Source organism: Pagrus pagrus (assembly GCF_965226575.1).
Source record: "Pagrus pagrus genome assembly, chromosome: 8".
Classification (NCBI taxonomy): Eukaryota; Metazoa; Chordata; class Actinopteri; order Spariformes; family Sparidae; genus Pagrus; species Pagrus pagrus.
In genome coordinates, this window is record NC_140192.1 from 33,556,562 (window position 1) to 33,581,420 (window position 24,859).

Genomic DNA, 24,859 nt, shown 5'->3' on the forward strand with positions numbered 1-24,859 from the left:
GTGATGGGGTGCTGCGCCAGATGACCTGGCCTCCACAGTCACCGGACCTGAACCCAATCGAGATGGTTTGGGGTGAGCTGGACCGCAGAGTGAAGGCAAAAGGGCCAACAAGTGCTAAGCATCTCTGGGAACTCCTTCAAGACTGTTGGAAGACCATTTCAGGTGACTACCTCTTGAAGCTCATCAAGAGAATGCCAAGAGTGTGCGAAGCAGTAATCAAAGCAAAAGGTGGCTACTTTGAAGAACCTAGAATATAAGACGTATTTTCAGTTGTTTCACACTTTTTTGTTAAGTATATAATTCCACATGTGTTAATTCATAGTTTTGATGCCTTCAGTGTGAATCTACAATTTTCATAGTCATGAAAATAAAGAAAACTCTTTGAATGAGAAGGTGTGTCCAAACTTTTGGTCTGTACTGTATATATATATATATATATGTATATATATATATATATACATACATGTGGCCTGGTCAAAAAAAAGTCACCACTTGGACTGAACTAAGCAAACAGGTAAGTTAATGCAGTGAAATTACTGCAGTGATCAATATGTCTCAGCTGGCAACAAGTTATTTAACTCTAACTGATGCAGTGAGGAGCTTCTCATTTCTTAAACAACCATGTCAGAAGACATATCCTGTGGTCCTGGAAAAGATGTTACTCTGTTTGATACAGGCCAAATTGTAAAAAATCAACAGTAGAACTCACATTTATGTTTAATAGTGAAAGTAAGAGCACAATGTGAAGAGAACTCAAGGGATTGGGACTAAACAGCTGTGTAGCCTTAAAGCTATGGTCTACGATTTAAAAGATTGATCATTATTGTTAACATTATTTAGATGGTGGTTATGGCCTAATAGTACGACCTACACAATGTGAAGAGAAAAAGGAACCAAATAAATCCATTCTCTCTAGCTCCTGCAGAACTGCAAAGAAATTGACCAATAGCAGCCATCCGGTCCGGATGGGAGTTTCCCCTTGCTCAAAATTGCACTCTCTCTCTCGGACCCTCCAGCAAATCCCCTCGCTCACTCCCCTGCTCCTGGTCATGGCTCGTCCCAACCCACTTCCGCATTTGAAACTACAATCGGGCAAGAGGTTTGTTTGGCCCTGAGCAGTTCAGGTATGGAGGGAAAGCAGAGCGACAGTAGCAAGCGGCCTCTGCTTGCCCCACCGGCAAAGGCTGAAAGAAAGCGCAAGTCTGTCACTGAAAAGGCAGAGGCAAAGCGGAGATGCAACACAAAGAGGGCTCAAACCCAAGTAAACATTGGGTCATCGTTTGAACGATGGCGAAAGCTCCGTGAAGATATGGACCTGAAAAGCGATGCTGATACAGCAGAGTTTTTGTTGAACAGGTAATCTTTCGTCTTTATTGTGGATGGTGTGACACAGATAACTTTCATGCCGATGCTGGCTTATGACTGTGAAAGCTGCCGTTAGTTTTTTTCTGTGTTATTAGACGGCGTCTAAACAATTTCTGTCTCTGCAATATTGTCAGCACTTGTTTACTTGTTCGATGGAGACGTTAGCCTCTATGTTAGCATTGTAAGCTAAAATTGCTATCATGTTTACGCCAAATCAGCCAATTTATTTGCTCGTGGCAGCTAAATGAAGCAGCAAGTAATGCAAGTAAGATGAATGAATGGATGAATGAAACCCCTCCACTTCACGTTGGGGTTTCATTCATCCTGTCCGGATTTATTTCTCCATAACAACTTCTCGCCCGGTCACTACTCAACTGTTTTGCTAACCCTCCTCCTGGTCTTGTCCATTTGTATTCAACGAAGCCTTTGCTAAATCAATGTGATGGATTATCATATACGCGTTACGATGTGTGTATTTGTGTTTCTTATCTGTCATAAACAAGAGATTACGGTTTACGGGGCACGCTTGTGTCGCCTTTTGGTGCTACTCGGACAACGGCTGGGACACAGCCGGGTCCGAGGCTCATGCAGGTTTAGTTCAGCCACAATGTGGAAGCGATTGTTATGATTAAGCTAACGGCAGCATCTGTTAGTCTCTTGGCCTCTTAAGTGGCTAACTTAACTGTTGATAAATAGTAAATTATTACGTAGTTGTAACGTGTAACGTAGCTGTAACATGCTAATGACGTTACGCTAGCTTGGCTGTGGAGCTTAGCTGTGGACATTGTAATAACTTTACCTGTGAATCCGACATCATTACTCCGCATTCAAAGCAGGCGCCGTATTTGGTTTCTGCCAGCCGGCTTGTTGCTCTTGTTGCTTGTTGCGGGAGGGGGTGTGTCGTGGGAGGCTCTGAGGGGAGGGCGATACGAGCTCTGAGGGGAGGGATTAAGGAGCACAGAGGGGAGGGGTGTGTGTGTGGGTTAGAGGCCATTTTCAAACCTTTCTCAGAACGTAGACCATAGCTTTAAGAAAACCACTTATCAATGAGACTAATCGGAAAAAATGGCTTCAATTTGCTAGGGAGCATAAAGATTGGACTGTGGATCAATGGAAAAGGTTCATGTGGTCTGATGAGTCCAGATTTAACCTGTTCCAGAGTGGGCGCATCAGGGTAAGAAGAGAGGCAGATGAAGTGATGCACCCATCATGCCTTGTGCCTACTGTACAAGTCTGTGAGGGCAGTGTTATGATCTGAGGTTGGTTCAGTTGGTCAGGTCCAGGTTCAGCAACGTTATGTGCCCATAAAATGAGGTCAGCTGACTTCCTGAATATACTGAATGACCAGGTTTTTCCATCAATGGATTTTTCTTCCCTGATGACACGGGCATATTCCAAGATGACATTAGAAGATCTTGGTGAAAAATTAATGCAACTCTGGACAGAAATAAATGTTGTTACATTGCATGAGCTTATCAAAATGATGCCACGGTGAATGTGTACCGTAATCAAAGCTAAAGGTGGTACCAACGATATATTAGAGTGTGTGACCTTTTTTTTTTGGCCAGGCAGTGTCTGTGTGTGTGTGTGTGTGTGTATATATTTTTATATATATATATATATATATATATAGAGAGAGAGAGAGAGAGAAAGAGAGATACTGTTTGTATACACAGGCATTGTCATATAGAAGGAATGCAAAGACAGAGTATAAACACTTTACTTTAGATATATACGCTGTATGTAATAATATATACGTAACCTTTGTTGATCATAGCTGGAAATAATAGGAGTTTTAAAAAGCAGGGGATGGATATAATAAAGCGCATAGTGGGTTTTTTGGGTTTGTTGAGGTTTTTGTGAGGGCAGAACTCGTGGCAATAGGTTTCAGTTGCTGTGCACAAACTGAAGAGTTGCATAGGCAAGAAAACAAGTGGTTTCTAGTCTCAGTTTGACCATTAAAAGTGGTATGTAAGAAAGAAACAATCAAATACAACAGAGAAAGTAAAGTGAAGACAAGTGTGTTCCTATCCAAATGGATAATACAGATTGCTTTAACTTCCTTGAAGCAAAAAAAGGCAGTTTGTTTCCCCCCTCATTATTAAAGAAGCGAGAGTCAGTTCAAAGTCAGCGGCTTACTTGTTGTACAGAACATGATGGAATGGTAAGTGTGTAAATAGACTGCATATGCAGTGCATGTGTACATGTATGTTCAGGAGGTGAGGGCTGGCACAGCTGCTGTGTGCCGGCCCTACAGTTCAGTGTCCTGGTACTGGTAGGAGTTGGCGTTGTAGTATCCTGGCTCTGCCTCCACCTCTGCCTCCTCTTCAGTGTGGTAAAAGGGACCCCCCTCCTTGGAGGATGGGGGAATCTGGGGTTCAGGACAGGAGCTGGAACTGGACACAGAAAATACAAGCTGCTCAGAGTCCAGCTCTGCTTCCAGCCTAGCTTGTGCATTACTAGTCCTGGCAATGCTATGTATATGCTGACTGACAGTTTGGCAAAGTAAGTCCACCACTTTCATCCGCACTAGGGATGTCAGTTTCGGTTAGACACCCCTTAATCGGGGATTAACAGTTAAATATTAAGAGAAAAAAAACACAGCATGAAATACAAGAGGTGCTTCCTTTTAGTCTGGCACTCAATTGACTGAAAGCACTGATGATCAAGGTCCGTTGAGGGGATTTTATTGACTTTGTGAAGTTTTTCCTCTTGCAACTCTCTTAAAATCCTGTGTCATGTGTCTTCAAACTGCATTTGTTGATGGAATTCTGCTTAACAATACAAGTCTCTCAGGCTGTACTATCAGTGACATCTTATAAACTGGGAGGTTAGCAAACACTGCAGAGACACAAATACACTCACAGCAGAGCTGGAAACAGTCGTATGGCAGTAGTAAGCCTACCCGATAGGCTGTGGGCGACTGTGATCCAGCTTGGCTGTCTTCAGAGGAACAGCATAAATGTCTGGGTGCTTCTGAGAAATTTCCAACTGCAAACACAGAAGAGTAGATTATCTCAGTAGTCTGCTATGACCTATTAGCCAAATAACCAGTTTCTGTTTCTGTCCTCACTACAAATACAAAAATTCAATTCACAATAAGAAATAAAAAAATGAAGCAAGTAACTAGAAGGGACTGACTGACTACATACATCTGTATGCTGGCTTTGTTAAGTATAATACACTTACAGGAAGAAAAATATTTGTTTTACATCTCAGATGAGTTTTCTCAGAGTCATGCGATACAGATCAATCATGAGATGTTGAGTCATAAACATGTGACAGTGTCTCTGGTTTTCTTATTAGAATGCAGTGTACTCTTATACTACACACCATAACTGTTCAATCATCACAGGTTATGCTGCCAGTTTATTCATTACAAACTGGAGACATTAAGTTTACCTTTATCTTATTGTCATTCCCATCGCTCGTCTTCAACAGACCAGTACACAACATTACACAAAGAAAACATAACACTACCAGATTTTCTAGATCACCACAGGATATTGGTGCCACCATGACAAAATAAGTAAATAAATATAATCTTCTTGAGTGGTCTTGTTTTAACTCAATCTTTATCACATGGATATAGCCAATGAAGAAATGGACTGATGATGTGTCCTTTGTCTCATTCAAAGCATGAAAGAAAACTCTCATCAACTGCTGCATGTTTCTCTTTCTCAAGATGTTATAATAAGAAAAGTTTCTTGTTTTATGATTTGTTGATTGAAAACGTTTTGTGATATAACAACCGAAAATAATATCTCTCAGTAAAACGTCAGTGTCATTACAAAAATAAATATTATTACATTTATAAAGTGGTAGGGATCTTGCTAAAATGAGAAACTCTTTGCTAACAAGAACTTGAGCCAATAATTTGTCACATATACCTCTATAAATATAAACTCAGATTTAAAGGTTATATTTAGCTTTGGGTGCAAATATGTAAAGTGAGATTTGTCAGTAAAACATGGTTAGCATCAGCTGACCACTTCAGGTCTGGTGTGCCATTTTCATCAAGCCACCCACAGTAACTATACCAGCCACTATGAAACAAATATCATGACTGGCCAAGAGAACAGTGTTTCATCACCACACTAATCTTATTTATATTTCACTTCACCCAAAATGATGATCTAATTCCCTGAAAACTACTGTGTGTGATCTGCATCATGAATCTGCAGATAACTAATGGGAGTGTGGAGTTCTGCCCACCCTGGCGTTCTGTGCCTCCTGCACTTCCAGAATCCTTTGGGCTCGGGCAAAATGATCCATCTTCTCAAAGGCCTTGATCTTCCCCAGGAAGGTCTGCATGGACGGATCGTCCGCTGGGCTGTCCTCTGCTGCCTCCTCTTGCTGCCTACAGGCCACCATGGCCACACTTGGCAGAGCCACAGGGTGAACTGATGCCTCTACTGTGCTCCCAAAGCTACTTGGCTTGGGGGGAGGAGGTGGTTGGGGCGCTGCCAGGGGCCGTAGTTTGCTGCAGGAGTTGAAATGATGAGCCGGAGGTGGGGGCATTTGGCAGAGGGAGACAGCTGAATGGGAGATGGGTGGTGGAGGGTCATTGTTACTGCTAGCGGGGCTGCTGCTGGATGGAGAATCGTAACTTCGGCTGGAGCTCGGGGGTGGAGGGTGGTGTTGACGGTGGTGATGGTGTGGGTTGGAGGAGCCTGATACAAGGACCGGATCGTCCCTCAATGACAGTTTCACCTAACAAAGGAGGGAAAGTGTTAGTTGGTGTGTAGAAAAATCCCAACATGACTTTTATGATAAATAAAGCCTTGTAAGCCACACCATCTGGCTTTCAAACATCTACTATCAGCAAACAAAAGTGGTTTCCAATTGTTCAACACTAAGCAGAAAATACTATAATACAGTGTCCAGTGAGTCACACCACTTCAGTTTTGAATGGGTCCATGAAGCTAAGGCGCTTGGGAGTCTGCTAGATGCCATAAATAGTGTTTGCAGTTGTGATATGATGTCACATTTGCTTAATCAGTCACAATCAACAGCACTGCAGCTAACCTCTGGTCATTACATTACATTCATTTAGTAGACACTTTTGTCCAAAGCAACTTACATTAAGTGCATTCAAACCAGGTAGAAGCAAGAGCTTGATATCATCCAAAACTGTGAGCATAGTATCCCTGTTAAACAACTTAAAGCATGCTCATAGCTGCAGCACAAGTGCTCGCAGAAACAAGGCATAACCAAGTGCTTGCACTGTAGAAGATAGGAAGTAACTTCTCCTAACTTCAGTGGGGAGCTCATCAACCACTGTGAGGCCAGAACATATGAGTCTGAGAGAGATCAACAGCCACAGGGTCCTTTGAATGATGGATAAGTTGGGTTAGCTCTGCTAAACGTTCAGAGGCAGAGGAGCACAGTGGCTGAGCTGCGGTGTAGGGTTTGACCATGGCTAAGAGGTAGGAAGGGGCAGTTCCTCTCACTGCCCTGTAGGTTAGGACCAGAGTTTTGAACTGGATGTTATCAGCAACAGGGAGCCGGTACAGCAACCCAATCACCAGAACAAATGTTGGCAATGTACGTTTCTGCAAAACCATGGATATGTTGACACCTTACATTTCTGTGAGATAAAATTTTGAATTTCTTGAGGTCCAATTTTCATTTTGATCTTGAAACAAAGCTATGCTTATGGTCTGGTTAGATTAAGCACAAAAAACAAATGGTTAGGGTTAGGAAAAGATCATGTTTTGGTTAAAATACCCGATTTTGTGGCCACAAAAACGACTGGTGTCCTGACGTCTCATTAAAAACCATTTTTTTTCTTTCTACAGACATGGCTGTGTTCTTATAAGAAATATACAGTGGTTACAGAGTTGAAACGCAGTCTTGAACCAGTCTTGAACCTTAGCAGGCTTCTCGTCTAGCCCTCCCGACATGTTGATATGACACATATGACACATATAAAAGTGAACGTATCAGCAGTCTGCAGAAACGTAAATTGCTAACATTTTATTCTGATGACTGGGCCGGGGCAGCATCATTCTGAGGTAACTACAAAGGTCTGATGGCAGACACAGTGGCTCCCAGCAAGGAGGGAATTTCAGTAGTCCAGGCAGGAGATCACGAGTGCTTGGATTAGCACCTGGGTTGCCTCCCTGGAGATGCGCCAAATCCTCCCAAAGTTGTAAAGGAGGAATCGAAAGCGGTTGTCTACTGCTACAATGTTTTCTGAGAACGGCAGTTTGTCTTCCAGGGTGTCTCCTAGTTTCCTTGCTGTCTGGGTTGGCACCAGCACAGTGTTGTCAGTGGTCACTGGCAGTCTTGTCCAGATGAACCTCTAGGTGGTGTGCTGACATCCACTTTTAGAAAGCAGCCAGGCAAGCAGTGGTAGGAGTCAAGTGTGTCATGCAAGTGTGTAACTGCATCAAGAGTCCTTGTGTAAAGGGAGAAGAGAAGCAGGCCTAAAAAGCTCTGTGGAAGAAGTAAGAGTGACCCGTCGGGAAGAATGCAAAGAGAGTGCAGAGCCTGAGACATAGAGTCCTTGAAGGGTGAAGAAAACCTGGAACTTGGATTTAGTCTCACCTCCTAAGCAGAGCCCAGATTCTATTCCAGGAACTCCTCCCCAAAACTGGCAGAGAACAGTTAAAACCAAAGCAGAACCAGCAATAATGGATACGTTTTATGTTACTTGTAATTAAGTTATTGCAGTGGAAATGGTTATTTTCTTTAATTTTTTTTCCTGGACTGTCTACATTTTTATTATGTTCTATTTTCATGTTCCACTAGTTACTAGATATAGTACTAGTAGGGCATTAAGGCTAGTGGGTTCAAATCTGACTGGTGTATAAAGGGTCAGCAAAGTAAACATTGTGGGATTCATCATATAGGGTGTACATCGAAAGACCTATTCAGCGAAAACACATAAATCAAACAACACTGAACCAGACTCAAAGCTACTCTCTAAACTGACTATGAGAGAGGAAAGCACAGCGCTGGTTATGGAGGTGAAGTTGAACAGCTTTCATTCCAAACAGCTCCTCAACGACGTTCACTGTTGACCTCGATCAGAGATGAAGACTCATCATTTATCTCAGCTGCTGCGGTGTATTGGAATGAAAACCTATACACAAGCCCACCAGCTTGCGGGGGCTTTGAGGGGAATTCTGGGTACCCATTTTCTCCAATGAGCTGCTGTTGGAGGAATCTGAACTGCAGTGAGATTGGTTTCTCCGTATCAGGCCATTCCTCAGAGAGAAAGGCAGCCTTTGGATGGAGGGAAAGAGCTGCCAGGGTGATGTGGAGGTTAGAGAAAGAGTTACTACAGGTTGTCTTATTTACTGTTTGCAAATGGAAGAGTTGAGGATGTAACTTAAAGTAAAGCTTCATTTATAGGCAATCATAAGAAGGACAGTACTGCAACCGTCTCAAACCATGGGTACACATGGAGTTGATATTATTACAAAATGTTTTGATTAACTCATTGTAGTTCCATTATAGATCTGTTGGGGCTGGGTTAGAGTCAGATATAGTTGTAAAAACATCATCTGACATATTATCGTCTTATAAAGTTGGTATTGCAAATGCCTTAGCAAACATGCCTGTTTATACATCCAGCTGCATACAACGGGCAATGTTAAAGCAGTAATGTATAATAATTGATTTGAAGTCACATTTCTGTCCACATGATTAATGTAAAAACCAATATTCATGCTCTTTTATTTCTGTTCTGATCTCAACCAACTCATGAGAAAATATCTGCCTCTCTTGAAAAAACTATGATGTAAAACAAGGTGAAAGAGCTCTGAGCTGCTAGTCAATCATTCTCTATGGCAGTGGTTCCCAAACTTTTTCTGCTGGGCCCTCTTTGGTACATAAGAATTTTTTGCGCGCTACCGCCACCGCTGGTTTTGATGGAGGCCACAGCAGAAAACCCTATCTCGCATATGTAGGATGTGGCAAAAGGAAGGAGTATGGCCAGGGCTCTCTTGCCAAGAAGTGGGTACTCTTTCTCCACTCCAATCCAAAATGCAGCCAGTGTCTTTGACTGAAACTGCAGCCTCATTGTTGAGTCAGAGGTGACATCAATGAACTGTTCCTCCTCTGATGTGCTTAAGTCGGCAGGTGGTGTTGCACTGAAGGGATCACAGATCCAATCATATTTTTTTGGATCCTGCATCAGGAAATATCTCTGGAAATGTTTCTGAAGGGCAGAGATATGTGCTTCCATGCATGGGATCACTGTGTTCTGCAGCTTGTTGTCTTCAATGAATGATTTCAGGTTCTCAAATGAGTCCACACGTCCAACTTTCACTCGCTGCAGCCACATCTCAAGTTTCAAGTTCAAGAAACATGTCACTGAGGTATGCAAGTTTCATGAGGAACTTGTTACAGTAAAAATTGTGAGCAAGATCACTGCCCTCTTCCTTCAAAAAGATGCAGATTTCATCTCGCAGTTCAAAGACCCTGGACAGCACTTCCCCACGTGACAGCTATCGGGACTCGCTATGAAACAGAACAGCTGTGTGGTCGGAGCCCATTTTCTCACACAGTGCCGAAAAAATCCGGGCTTTGAAGGGTCTTGTTTTTATGTAGTTGTGATGGCCACAGCCATACATGGTAATATCTGCCCACACTCTCATTTCATTTAATCATTCTTTAAGTTGATTTGTTTCCAGTTAAACAAATAATTTGCAGCATTGGTTTTTGTAATCGTTTATTTTGCTTAATCTTACATCATTTGGAGTACACATGTCAACACTGTGATTTAAACATTGTGTTAATTATTGGTTCTTCTCTTTGAGTTACCTGGCTGGAGGGTGGTGGCTCTCAGGGGAACAAAAGGCGTGGCCAAGGGCATGTAGCACCTTTATACAATCATCGGCTTAATGGGACCAAACCACCTGTTGTGATGTCAGGGGGGGTTTGGGGTTTAGTTATCGGTGTTTTGTATTAGTTTAGGGTGTTGCCTATTTTGTTCACCCCTTTGTGTTACATTTGGTTTACCCGAGTTAGTATACAGTACAGACCAAAAGTTTGGACACACCTTCTCATTCAAAGAGTTTTCTTTATTTTCATGACTATGAAAATTGTAGATTCACACTGAAGGCATCAAAACTATGAATTAACACATGTGGAATTATATACTTAACAAAAAAGTGTGAAACAACTGAAAATATGTCTTATATTCTAGGTTCTTCAAAGTAGCCACCTTTTGCTTTGATTACTGCTTCGCACACTCTTGGCATTCTCTTGATGAGCTTCAAGAGGTAGTCACCTGAAATGGTCTTCCAACAGTCTTGAAGGAGTTCCCAGAGATGCTTAGCACTTGTTGGCCCTTTTGCCTTCACTCTGCGGTCCAGCTCACCCCAAACCATCTCGATTGGGTTCAGGTCCGGTGACTGTGGAGGCCAGGTCATCTGGCGCAGCACCCCATCACTCTCCTTCTTGGTCAAATAGCCCTTACACAGCCTGGAGGTGTGTTTGGGGTCATTGTCCTGTTGAAAAATAAATGATGGTCCAACTAAACGCAAACCGGATGGAATAGCATGCCGCTGCAAGATGCTGTGGTAGCCATGCTGGTTCAGTATGCCTTCAATTTTGAATAAATCCCCAACAGTGTCACCAGCAAAGCACCCCCACACCATCACACCTCCTCCTCCATGCTTCACGGTGGGAACCAGGCATGTAGAGTCCATCCGTTCACCTTTTCTGCGTCGCACAAAGACACGGTGGTTGGAACCAAAGATCTCAAATTTGGACTCATCAGACCAAAGCACAGATTTCCACTGGTCTACTGTCCATTCCTTGTGTTCTTTAGCCCAAACATGTCTCTTCTGCTTGTTGCCTGTCCTTAGCAGTGGTTTCCTAGCAGCTATTCTACCATGAAGGCCTGATTCACACAGTCTCCTCTTAACAGTTGTTCTAGAGATGTGTCTGCTGCTAGAACTCTGTGTGGCATTGACCTGGTCTCTAATCTGAGCTGCTGTTAACCTGCGATTTCTGAGGCTGGTGACTCGGATGAACTTATCCTCCGCAGCAGAGGTGACTCTTGGTCTTCCTTTCCTGGGGCGGTCCTCATGTGAGCCAGTTTCTTTGTAGCGCTTGATGGTTTTTGCGACTGCACTTGGGGACACTTTCAAAGTTTTCCCAATTTTTCAGACCGACTGACCTTCATTTCTTAAAGTAATGATGGCCACTCGTTTTTCTTTACTTAGCTGCTTTTTTCTTGCCATAATACAAATTCTAACAGTCTATTCAGTAGGACTATCAGCTGTGTATCCACCTGACTTCTGCACAACACAACTGATGGTCCCAACCCCATTTATAAGGCAAGAAATCCCACTTATTAAACCTGACAGGGCACACCTGTGAAGTGAAAACCATTTCAGGTGACTACCTCTTGAAGCTCATCAAGAGAATGCAGAGTGTGTGCAAAGCAGTAATCAGAGCAAAAGGTGGCTACTTTGAAGAAACTAGAATATAAGGCGTATTTTCAGTTGTTTTACACTTTTTTGTGTTAATTCATAGTTTTGATGCCTTCAGTGTGAATCTACAATGTCAATAGTCATGAAAAGAAAGGAAACTCATTGAATGAGAAGGTGTGTCCAAACTTTTGGTCTGTACTGTATAAGATCCCCTTGTATCTCATTTGGGGAGGTCTGTTGTTTCAGTTGGTACTTTATGATTTGCCAGTTGACTTATAGTTATATTAAGATGACCTCTTTTAGAGGCCCAAATCCTCAGTTGTAAGTTTGATTTTGTTGCTTTTTTGGGTAAAATAAAACCCACTTTGGTTTGAAATTGTACCTGTGTTCTTGTCCTTACTCCTTGGTCCCTGACAGTAGTTCACTGTGGCAATGACGTGGGTCATTACATCATTCAGCTCGGGACTCAGCTGTTTAGACGCCGGTGCTTCACGGTGTATCATGCAGTGCGTCCACTGCACATTGGGGGAGACGTGCTTGATGAGCGCTTGCAGCCCTCCCCGTTTCCCAGCCATAGCCTGCGCCCCATCTGCGCAGATCCCCACACAGTCCTCCCATTTCAGATTGGCCTCTTTCAAGTAAGTGTCAATGAGTACTGGCTAATTCATCAAAGTTTTTTGTTTGTTTTGAGTATTGTTGGCTCTGCAAAGTACATCTGAACTTCATTTTTCACCAGTTCTTCTGCTGTGGCTCTGCCAGGAATTTGTTTGCAGAAAAGCAATTCCTCCCTTATGTCATCTCCATCTATGAATCTGACATAAGTTATCAATAAACAGTCTTTGTTACTGTCAGTGGCTTCATCCATCTGCAGGGAAAAGAGGCCGTCTCGCACCTTATCATTAAGCTGCTCCTCAATGTCCTTTGACATGTCATAAATGCGCCTGCCGATAGTGTTGTTGGACAGAGGAATAGCCCTTAGTTTGCTGGCTGCAGAGTCATCAAGCATGATTGAAACCATGTCCATAGCACAGGGAAGTATTAATTCCTCCGCTATTGTGTGCGGCTTTTTACACTGTGCCACTGGGTAAGCAACTTTATATGAGACGAGTTGAGCATTTGCCGGCACGGATGCAGCTTTAGTAAAGAGAGACTGTTGAGCACGGCAGTTTACGAGTTTTTGTCTGAAAAGTCAACTGGCTTGTCTTTGTGCTCTGGATGATTTGTCTCCAAGTGGCGTCTTAGCTTGTTCGGCTTCAAGCTGTCACAAGCTAGCACTTTAAGACAGACAACACACTGCGGTCTCTCCTCATTACCCACTGTTGTACAGGTGAAGCCAAAGGCAAGATATGTGTCGTCATATTTTCTAGTCTTTGCCTTGGAAGGAAATTGCTTTGGAAGGACATCTGGTGATGCTTCATCTCTGCTTTGCGTTTACGTGGGAGCTGCGTAAAAAATTTGACCATGTTATGCTGGCAGTGTCACTTAGCCTACTGTATTTATATTTACATTCATTCATTCGTCCCGCGCACCCCCACTTTGGGAACCACTGCTCTATGTGTTTACAGCTGTGGTGGTCTTTACATGACAGTGTCTGCAGAGGTGGGTGGATTAAAACTGTGAATATATACTATGAATGTATACTGTTAGTGTATACTGTTAGTGTATACTGTGAATATATACTGTGACTATATACTGTGAACTATATATTGATTTCTGTGTGGATTACTTGGGTTGTTACCAACATCTGGTGACAGTTTCATGTCAATAGCCCCATCAGAAAAATATTTACTGAGAAAAATGTTGACGCGTTCAATACTTATTTTCTCCACTGTATACTGTGAATATATACTGTGAACATATACTGTGAATTTATATTGTGAACATATACTGTGAACATATACTGTGAATATATATTGAGAATATTTATTGTGAACGTATACTGAGAACATACACTGTTAAAATATACTGTGAATATGTATTGTGAACATATGCTGTGAATATATGCTGTGAACATATGCTGTGAACATATACTGTCAACATATGCTGTGAACATATACTGTCAACATATGCTGTGAACATATAGTGTGAATATGTTAGGGCTGTAACGATACACGTATCGAAACTGAAATCACAACACTCAGATCCACGAACCTGTCTCGCGGTGTGAGAAGGCAGAATCGCGACACAACTTCCAGTCCAGATCCAGCCCTATGAGCTATCAGTGCTACCAAACTTTTTAAATGACTATTATTATGATTTTTATTTGGATTTAACATTATAAAAATACGTAGACCTAAACCACAAATTAGTTGAGGATATTATTTAATTTTAACTGTAAGTCCCCAACGGCGTGTCATGTGACTACCCTCCAATCATGAGACGCTAAACCTTTTGCGAGCAGCTGCTAGGCTAGGTGAAGAAGTTGGCTACAAGAAGATGGCTAATGCTGGTAACCCTGATATTGCAGATCCTCCAAGCTCATTTAGGTCAGCAGTGTGGCAACATTTCGGCTACCCGGTTGAGATTAAGGATGGCAGTCGTGTTTTGGACAAAACCCAAACCATTTGCCATGAGTGTTTTATGAAGCTTCCTCAAGTGACAGGCAACACGTTGAATATGCAAATACATATATTAAGGCACCATCCTGACATCAATTTAAGAACAAAGAAACCCCAACAACAACAACAACAACAACAACAGTCTACTCTCCCTTATTTATTCCAAGTTAAATTGCCAGCCAATTTGGACCGGGCTCAAAAGATTACGAGGGCAATTGCAATATTCATGGCTCTGGACATGTGCCCCTTTTCGGTGGCGGAAAATGATGGGTTCAAGTTTATAATTAGTGTGCTCGAGCCCCGTTATGAACTGCCAAGCCGGGCGCATTTCTCACAAAATGTGCTCCGCCAAGTTGGCTAAATGTTACCTTGGAATCCCAGCCACATCTGTCCCCAGTGAAAGGGTGTTTTCCACTGCAGGGGACATTGTCACAGCACAGAGAGCAAGCCTCTAACCAGACAATATGGACATGATGGTGTTTCCGAAGAAGAATTTTGAACTCTCTTGAAGTCCCTCAAGTTGTTCATTTGTTTACTTACAAGTTGCATGATTTGTGATTCACAGCATAGACAACAAGTCTGTTACCTCAGTATGAAAGCTATTTAATTTACTTTGTATATTTATATTTCATAGGTATATTATATTTAGAATTTTCATCATCTGCAAAATGGAGTTTAATTAGGGCCCGAGCACGAATCTCGTGCGAGGGCCTATTGTATCTTTAAGGATTGTTTATTATTATTCTCCTTCCTTCCACTCGACTGCATATTTGGCGGCCTGAACATACCCCAAAACTCACCAAACCCGGAACATACGTCACATGTGCGCGCCAACATCAGAATTCAACATGATTGGGGGTGGGTGTGGCCAAGGGACTCCATAGCGCCACCTAACATTGCTGTGTCCCCTTGACAACTTTCTCGGATCGTCATGAAATTCGCAGGAATGATGGGTCTCAAGGATTTAGGCAGGAATGATTTTTGTCGGAATTGTTGCTGCAACAGGAAGTCGGCCATCTTGAATGGTGTGCGGCAATTTTCATTTTTCCGACGCTGTTTTCGGGACATTAGGATGTTCGCAGACTCACCAAATTTGGCCTGTAGCTCCTTACCCATGAGTACATTAATTCAATACCACAACTGCCCTCATGCGCAGCATGATAGCTCAGTAGGGCCCCCTAACGCCCCCCTTGTGGCTTTTCCCATTCATTTTTTTTCATGTCTATGCCTCGTACTTTATTTAACTAGTCCTACAGATTTAACGCCACAGTCTTCACACTCACTAAATATCATCGGAAGACCTTGATGATGAAAAGTTGTAAAGAGCTTTTGCCTCCGATATACCTGGTGGGCGTGGCAGTGCGGTGACCCCTTATGGCTGTTCCCATTCTGTAGGAACCCATTTCTAAGCCTTGTACATTGTTTACCTTCGCCTACAGATTTTATGCTACAGACTTCCCACTCACTAAGTATCATCCTCATGCCTTGATGATGAAAAGTTGTGAAAAGTTTTTGCCTACGTTATTCCTGGTGGGTGTGGCAGTGCGGTCAATTTCGATGACCCCTTATGGCTTTTCCCATTCTATACGGACCCAAGTTCTATGACTTGTAGTTGGTTGTGAATGCAGGAGGCATTCACAACATATGTTCTTCTACGCACGGAATTCTTCAACTGCGACTGTGCAAAAAGTATGAATGCTGTGAGAAAGATGAATACAGGCTTGAATGTAGACAAATAGTGGAATATTTCAGAGTTTGAATGGAGTTTCTATCTTGAAGTGTGAATGACTAGATGAGTTTTGAAAATGCTTGAAAAAGTGTGAAATTTGAGATTTTTTGAACATTCCGTAATCTGCTTGAATGGGAAAAAATGGCCGGAAAACGCTGAATATCTCGGAAATTATGAATGATATGAATGAGAAAAATAGACGCGGTCAATTCCCAATTGAGATGAATATTTTGGTTTTTGAATGGAGTGAATACGTTGAAAAATGTTGAAGGAGTTAAGGGCCAAACTTTCTGACCCGGAAGATATTGTATGTTGAAGTTATAAGGACGTCCTGCTTGATGGCGAAGGATCGCAACTGACCGCACGGCCATGCCCACCAGATACAACACAGGCTGTTGAAGGTATGAGGATGCTACTGAGTGAATGTGAACTCTGTGGTTTTAAATCTGTAGGAAAAGATAGTTAAACTAGAGAAGGCAAGTCCTGAAGAACTTGCGGTTGTGAATGCACCCTGCTGAGAAGCTGACGCCAAATGCGGATTGCTGGCGTTGAAAACTTTGAATAATGTCCAGAATATATGAAATATGTTGAATATTTTAAGGATTTTGAAGAGCTGATGCTAAATGCGGATTGCTGACGTTGAAAACTTTGAATAATGTCCAGAATATATGAAATATGTTGAATATTTGAAGGTTTTTGAAAAGCTGACGCCAAATGCGCAATGCTGACGTTGAAAACTTTGAATAATGTCCAGAATATATGAAATATGTTGAATATTTTAAGGTTTTTGAAGAGCTGACGCCAAATGCGGATTGCTGGCTGTGAAAACTTTGAAAAATGTCCAGAATATCTAAAAACTGTGAAATAATTTAGGGTTTGTTGAAAAGCTAAGGCCAAACTGAATTGGTGGCTTGAATTTATTTGAAGTCTCGTCTGAAGACAATGAAGCTTCCTAATAGTTGGGTGAGAATGAAGGATTAAAAATAGAATATAAGCTGTGAGCCAAACAGGAGTATGAAGAGATGTTACAGTGAGAATGGATCAAATACTCTGAATGGGACTGAAAAGTGAAATAAATGTCAATGTGTCAGTGATTGGGAACATTTCAATATTTAGATGGAGATTCTGGCTTGAATGAATGAAAAGATAATAGTTAAATATAGTTGAAATGTTGGGAAATATAATCTGTAATACACTGGGTGTAGTAAACTGACTCATTGATAAATCTGTCTCTCTGTGTTGGCCCAGTTGATCTCGGTTGCCACAGTGACGGTAACCAGGGTGGTCGCGGCAACGGACTGTGGGAGTTGATTTAATAGTGATTTCTGCTGAGGTTTACCTCACATTAACATGCTTCTCCCTCCAAAACAGTAACTGCTATCACTCAAATAATGATATGGTCGAAAGTATGAGAGTCTTGTCAACATTTAGTGAAATTTTTGTGTGTGTGTGGTCAAAAATGTGTCTTGTGGAGCAGTTCAGAAAAGTGGATGTGTTTGCCTGCCTCCAGATATTTTTCCTATCAGTTTCATGGGAATTGATGCGGCAGTTGGTCGGTGTTGCTTTCAGTTAAACGCCCACTGAGCCAAGAGTTTTTGTCCGATTGGCTCCAGAGAACCACTCTAGCGACCGGCACGAATTTTCCTACAAGCTGATGTGGTTATTTTTCTGCTGGAGTGAAAACTGTGGACGCAAGCGCGAGTTGAAGACGAGATTTTCTGAATTTTTTTGAGGTGCTCCCCACTCTGTCAGTTGGCTCCTCCACTCTGGCTCTCAACATTCCACCCCATACACACCAATGCAAAAATCTGAAAGTGCCTGAAAAGTTACCGATGTTTGAACTGCGACTGTGCAAAAAGTATGAATGCTGTGAGAAAGATGAATACAGGCTTGAATGTAGACAAATAGTTGAATATTTCAAAGTTTGAATGGAGTTTCTATCTGGAAGTGTGAATGATTAGCTGAGCTTTGAAAATGCTTGAAAAAGTGTGATCCACCCAATACACACCAATGCAAAAATCTGAAACGTTACCGATGTTTGAACTGCGACTGTGCAAAAAGTATGAATGCTGTGAGAAAGATGAATACAGGCTTGAATGTAGACAAATAGTGGAATATTTCAGAGTTTGAATGGAGTTTCTATCTTGAAGTGTGAATGACTAGATGAGTTTTTGAAAATGCTTGAAAAAGTGTGAAATTTGAGATTTTTTGAACATTCCGTAATCTGCTTGAATGGGAAAAAATGGCCGGAAAACGCTGAATATCTCGGAAATTATGAATGATATGAATGAGAAAAATAGACGCGGTCAATTCCCAATTGAGATGAATATTTTGGTTTTTGAATGGAGTGAATACGTTGAAAAATGTTGAAGGAGTTAAGGGCCAAACTTTCTGACCGCTGAATATCTCGGAAATTATGAATGATATGAATGAGAAAAATAGACGCGGTCAATTCCCAATTGAGATGAATATTTTGGTTTTTGAATGGAGTGAATACGTTGAAAAATGTTGAAGGAGTTAAGGGCCAAACTTTCTGACCCGGAAGATATAATAATAAAAAAATCCGTGCGTAGAAGAACATTGGCTGTGAATGCAGGAGGCATTCACAACATATGTTCTTCTACGCACGGAATTCTTTATTTTTATTTTTTTTATTCACTCAGTAGCATCCTCATACCTTCAACAGCCTGTGTTGTATCTGGTGGGCATGGCCGTGCGGTCAGTTGCGATCCTTCGCCATCAAGCAGGACGTCCTTATAACTTCAACATACAATTGCTGATCTTCACCAAATTGCTCACACATGTAGAGGGGCTCACCCTGAATACGTCTCTGCATCAATACTGCGTCATATCTATAGCGCCACCCACTGGACAAAGGAAGTCACTGAAGATGTCACTGTTGTGTTTTCAGTGACACGGATCCCATTTAGGTAGGAACCTTTCCACAGGCAACAGGCAAGCACACAACTTGGCGTGGCCTCCGACGGCGCCATAGCCCAACGTACGTGGGGGGGCGAGGGCCCGTTCATCACTGCTTGCAGTTTTAATTAGGGCCCGAGCACGAATCTCGTGCGAGGACCTATTGTATCTGTAAGGATTATTATTATTATTAGGGCCCGAGCAGGGAACCTGCAAGGACCCTATTGTTTTTGTAAGGATTTTTTTTTTTCTGCCAAAATGATCGCATTTTTCACTGCCTGAACATACCCCAAAACTCACCAAACTTGGAATATACGTCACACCTGCTGTGAATATACGTCACACCTGCTTGTGAATTTCCACCACTAGGTGGTGCTATAATCAAGGAAAGTGCATTTTGGCCTATAACTCCCATATACTTTGCCGTTCATCACTGCCTGCAGTTTCAATTTATATTTATAATCATACTTGAGACCATAATATTGTTTCATAATCTTTAGTAAGGTTTTCAACTGTTCTATTCTTCTAGTGTTCCAAGTTATATATATATATATATATATATATACTAATATAACTAATATATACTGTTAATATATACTGTTAACATATGCTGTCAATATATGCTGTGCACATATACTGTGAATATATACTGTTACTATATACTGTGAACATATGCTGTGAACATATACTGTGCACATATGCTGTGAATATACAGTACAGACCAAAAGTTTGGACACACCTTCTCATTCAATGAGTTTCCTTTCTTTTCATGACTATTGACATTGTAGATTCACACTGAAGGCATCAAAACTATGAATTAACACATGTGGAAATATGTACTTAACAAAAAAGTGTAAAACAACTGAAAATACGCCTTATATTCTAGTTTCTTCAAAGTAGCCATCTTTTGCTCTGATTACTGCTTTGCACACACTCTGCATTCTCTTGATGAGCTTCAAGAGGTAGTCACCTGAAATGGTTTTCACTTCACAGGTGTGCCCTGTCAGGTTTAATAAGTGGGATTTCTTGCCTTATAAATGGGGTTGGGACCATCAGTTGTGTTGTGCAGAAGTCAGGTGGATACACAGCTGATAGTCCTACTGAATAGACTGTTAGAATTTGTATTATGGCAAGAAAAAAGCAGCTAAGTAAAGAAAAACAAGTGGCCATCATTACTTTAAGAAATGAAGGTCAGTCAGTCTGAAAAATTGGGAAAACTTTGAAAGTGTCCCCAAGTGCAGTCGCAAAAACCATCAAGCGCTACAAAGAAACTGGCTCACATGAGGACCGCCCCAGGAAGGAAGACCAAGAGTCACCTCTGCTGCGGAGGATAAGTTCATCCGAGTCACCAGCCTCAGAAATCGCAGGTTAACAGCAGCTCAGATTAGAGACCAGGTCAATGCCACACAGAGTTCTAGCAGCAGACACATCTCTAGAACAACTGTTAAGAGGAGACTGTGTGAATCAGGCCTTCATGGTAGAATAGCTGCTAGTTTCACACTTTTTGGTAAGTATATAATTCCACATGTGTTAATTCATAGTTTTGATGCCTTCAGTGTGAATCTACAATTTTCATAGTCATGAAAATAAAGAAAACTCTTTGAATGAGAAGGTGTGTCCAAACTTTTGGTCTGTACTGTATACTGTGAACATATGCTGTGAAAATATGCTGTGAACATATGCTGTGAATATGTACTGTGAACATATGTTGTAAATATATACTGTGGACATATGCTGTGAACATATACTGTGCACATATACTGTGAATATATACTGTGAACATATGCTGTGAACATATACTGTGAACATATGCTGTGAACATATACTGTGCACATATACTGTTAATATATACTGTGAACATATGATGTGAACATATACTGTTAATATTTACTGTGAACATATGCTGTGAACATATACTGTGAACATATACTGTTGTTATATACTGTGAACATATGCTGTGAACATATACTGTGAACATATACTGTGAATATATGCTGTATAGGTCCCTCACCTTGTTGTCTGATAAGAAGGCAGGTGGGGGGCTGGACCTGTTAAGGACTTCCCGATTGCTGATTTTCCTCATGCGACTCCTGATGTCTGGACTGTACCTGCGCAAGATCTACACACACACACGCACAAATATTAGACCATATAAGTGTACAGAATAGTGTACAGAATTACTTCAAATTCTCTCTTAACAACTCTTCTGATGAATTATAGTGCATAATAGAAGTCATACAATAAATTGTAAATACAAGCTTAAAGGTGGCTAGCTGTACAGCAAGCTGCTGATGATTGTATTTTCCTGTCATGAAGCTGCAATCCCCTGTGTGCACTACAGATGGCAGCACCATCCTGACAGTGAAGGGAGGAAAACTTGGAGAAGCGAAGTGTGCATCAGGCTGTGTTCATGAGAGTGGCCAAGTTCCAGATCGGCATACACACTCCCCCTACCCACTGAGTGACGCTCCAAACCAGTCTGCCTTAAAGGGAAGAGGGTTATAAAGTCCTCAAACACTGAGTCTGCATCAGTGCAGGCAGATAATTACTAAATTGACTTACTTTAAACAGACTTTTGATGGACTATTTTTGTGCGTACATGATGGAATTAAAGTTCCATTGTGTGAACATGGAGTTAAGAAAATTTTACACGTGTTGATTTGATTTAATTTGATTTGATTTGATTCGATTGCCAGTGTTAGGTAATTTCAGCAAGTGTGGAAAAAAACAAAGACCTAACCAGATTAAAAATGACAAATGATAAAGCGTCTAACAAACACGTGACAAAATAAGGGTGGGAGTGAGTTTTTATTTATTCAATTAATAATTTTTGTCTCACAAGCTTCCTATAAAATTAAAATCAGAAATAGGCTACATTATTGATCCAAGGAGAGAAACTGGGTCATGTTACAGCTGCTTTGTCTAAGAATAGAAATGCAACAGCATAGAGAAACTATATGAAAAAAATATAAATACAGAACAGAGTCTATTCTGTATGGACAATAAGATAAATGCAATTAAATAAGAATAGAATTAAAAGAATAAAATTAATGCAATAATATTTATCATATAACACTTCCCACTTAGAGGTAAAAAGCAGAAAAATAAGACACTGATTATCCATGGGTTTGCCTTGACAGCGAGTCCGTTCACTAAAGAACTGTAATCATGTCCGTGCTCACCTGAAATCCTTGATGCTGGATGTACTAACAGACTGAGGATGACTGAATCAGCCTCAACAGTAAATCAGACAGCTGCAGCTGATCGAGAACAATGCTGCTAAAGTCCTCACTTTGACCGACACAGTGGACAACGTCAGTCCAGTTCTCATGTATTTGCACTGGTTGTGTCAAAGAATTTATTTTAAAATATATAGCTATTGGTTTTTATACCATGGTCTGGTTGAACATGTCCAATGGTTCTGGCCTCCACATTGTCCACCAAGTAAGGTCTAATGCCTGCCGACGAGGTGTTTGTGTGTGCGTGTGCATGCGTGTGCACGTGCGTGCGTGCGTGCATTTGACTCTGACCTCCTCAGCTGTGACAGGTTCAGATGAGCGGCTGATGGCTGAGATGTGCATCATCTCCACATCTGCATCGTTGTCGGTGTATGCCCCACCCTCGTCAGCTGTGTCATCCATGTCGGATGTCATCCGGCTGTCCATGCTGAGGTAGTCGGCGGACAGGAAAGACAGACGCTCCATGTCCTGGCAGTCCAGATCACTCTCTACTCCCTCCAGCTAGAAGAGACACATGGTGGATCTTGGGTGTACAGGCAGGAAGGATGGACAGACGGATAGCACGAGAACAAAAGACAAGAAAAAAAGACAAACAGAGCCAAGCTGTAGAGCACTACTGGCAGAAAGTAGGAAGACAGACAGTGAGCATGCTCAGAGCACACACACAAGTGGCTTATATGAAGATAACAGGGAGACAGAGGGGACTAATCCGCAGACTAATGAACCTGAATAAGTCCAACCAAGTCCACATAGCTAAAACTAATGCTGTCTCATACAACAGACCTATAAGTGCTATAAATCCTCCCTACACGAAGGTTTAAATGTTCAGTCTGTGTTTCAGAGAGGCGCTGACTCTCCTGCTTTATGATAATCAGGGCTGCCAAGTTTCACCATAAGTCTGGGCTGAGACTTTTGGGGAAGGGACCTTCAATCGCTGGTGAAAAGCATGGGGCCGTTTGAAGCCAGATTTAGAGCAATATCTGATTTTAAATTAACATTAGGAATAGACTGTTGTGATGTCATTATTCAGGCAGCCCCTCTACCCCACCTTAAAAAACAATTTCCATATTGTTCATAATGGACCAGCACAAATAGAAATTGAAATAATTATAAAATCTGATAAAGCAAGAAAAATTCTAAAAAAAGTCTAGTGTGTACTGTTACCAGCTATGTGACTTTCTTCATAACAATAGTTTATATGAGGATTTTCAATCAGGTTTTAGAGCACATCATAGCACAGAGACGGCACTGGTGAAAGTTACAAATGACCTCATGATCGCTTCTGACAAAGGACTTGTCTCTGTCCTGGTCTTGTTAGATCTTAGTGCTGCATTTGATACCATTGATCATCACATTCTACTACAGAGACTGGAACACTTAATTGGCATTAAAGGACCCGCATTAAACTGGTTTAAGTCCTATTTATCGGATCGATTTCAGTTTGTACATGTTAATGATGAGTCATCCCTGTATACCAAGGTTAGTCATGGTGTTCCTCAAGGCTCCGTGCTTGGACCCATACTATTCACCTTATATATGCTCCCTCTAGGAAATATAATTCGGAAACACTCCATAAACTTTCTTTGTTATGCAGATGATACCCAGTTATACTTATCAATAAAGCCAGATGAAACTAATCAGCTAACTAAACTCCATGCATGTCTCAAGGACATTAAGACCTGGATGACCTGCAATTTTCTGCTGTTAAATTCAGATAAAACCGAAGTTATAGTACTTGGTCCTAAACACCTTAGAGATGCATTATCTAATGATATAGCTAGTTTGGATGGCATTAACTTGGCCTCCAGCACCACCGTCAGGAATCTGGGAGTTATCTTTGATCAAGATATGTCCTTCAACTCCCACATAAAACAAATTTCAAGGTCTGCATTTTTTCATCTACGAAACATTGCAAAAATCAGACCCATCCTGTCTCAAAAAGACGCAGAAAAGCTAGTCCATGCATTTGTTACTTCCAGGCTGGACTATTGTAATTCTCTATTATCAGGCTGCCCTAACAAGTCTCTAAAGAGTCTCCAGCTGGTCCAGAATGCTGCAGCACGTGTACTGACAGGAACTAGGAAATGAGATCATATTACTCCTGTATTGGCCTCTCTGCACTGGCTCCCTGTAAAATCAAGAATAGAGTTTAAAATCCTTCTCCTCACCTACAAAGCTGTTAATGGTCAGGCACCATCATATCTCCAGGAGCTCATACTACCCTATTACCCAACTAGAGCATTACGCTCCCAGAACGCAGGATTACTTGTAGTTCCTAAAGTCTCCAAAAGCAGAATGGGAGCCAGAGCCTTCAGTTATCAAGCTCCTCTTCTGTGGAACCATCTTCCTGTTTTGGTCCGGGAGGCGGACACCCTCTCTACCTTTAAGAGTAGACGTAAGACCTTCCTTTTCGATATAGCTTATAGTTAGGGCTGGCCCAGGCCTGTCTTGGACCAGCTCTTAGTTATGCTGTAAACTGTCTTAGTAAATGACACACTGAGCTTCTCTCTCCTCCTCTCCTCTCCATCTGTATACATTATGCCTGTATACATGCCCCATCTCTGCATGTCACTGACTTCACTTCTTCCCCGGAGTCCTTGTGCTTTGTAGTCCTACAGGCTCTCATGGATCCTGGCCGCACCCGGGTCGTGGATG

General features: G+C 41.7%; 1 protein-coding gene across 5 annotated transcripts in view; it reads right to left on the minus strand.

Annotated features, from left to right (window-relative positions):
- Window positions 1–465: 465 nt before the first annotated feature.
- tjp2b (tight junction protein 2b (zona occludens 2)) overlaps window positions 466–24,859 on the minus strand; it is a 193,172-nt gene continuing 168,778 nt past the window's right edge. For 3 of the 5 annotated variants that reach the window (XM_084360968.1, XM_084360967.1, XM_084360966.1), the window contains exons 19-23: window positions 22,496–22,705; window positions 20,977–21,084; window positions 5,581–6,078; window positions 4,271–4,356; window positions 466–3,761 (exon numbers count right to left, since the gene is read on the minus strand). In XM_084360968.1, coding sequence (XP_084217094.1) covers window positions 3,617–3,761; window positions 4,271–4,356; window positions 5,581–6,078; window positions 20,977–21,084; window positions 22,496–22,705 — 1,047 coding nt within the window. In that variant the 3' untranslated portion in view covers window positions 466–3,616. Of the gene's footprint in view, window positions 3,762–4,230; window positions 4,357–5,580; window positions 6,079–20,976; window positions 21,085–22,495; window positions 22,706–24,859 lie in introns of all 5 variants that reach the window. The other 2 variants (XM_084360969.1, XM_084360970.1) reach the window with 2 other exon arrangements.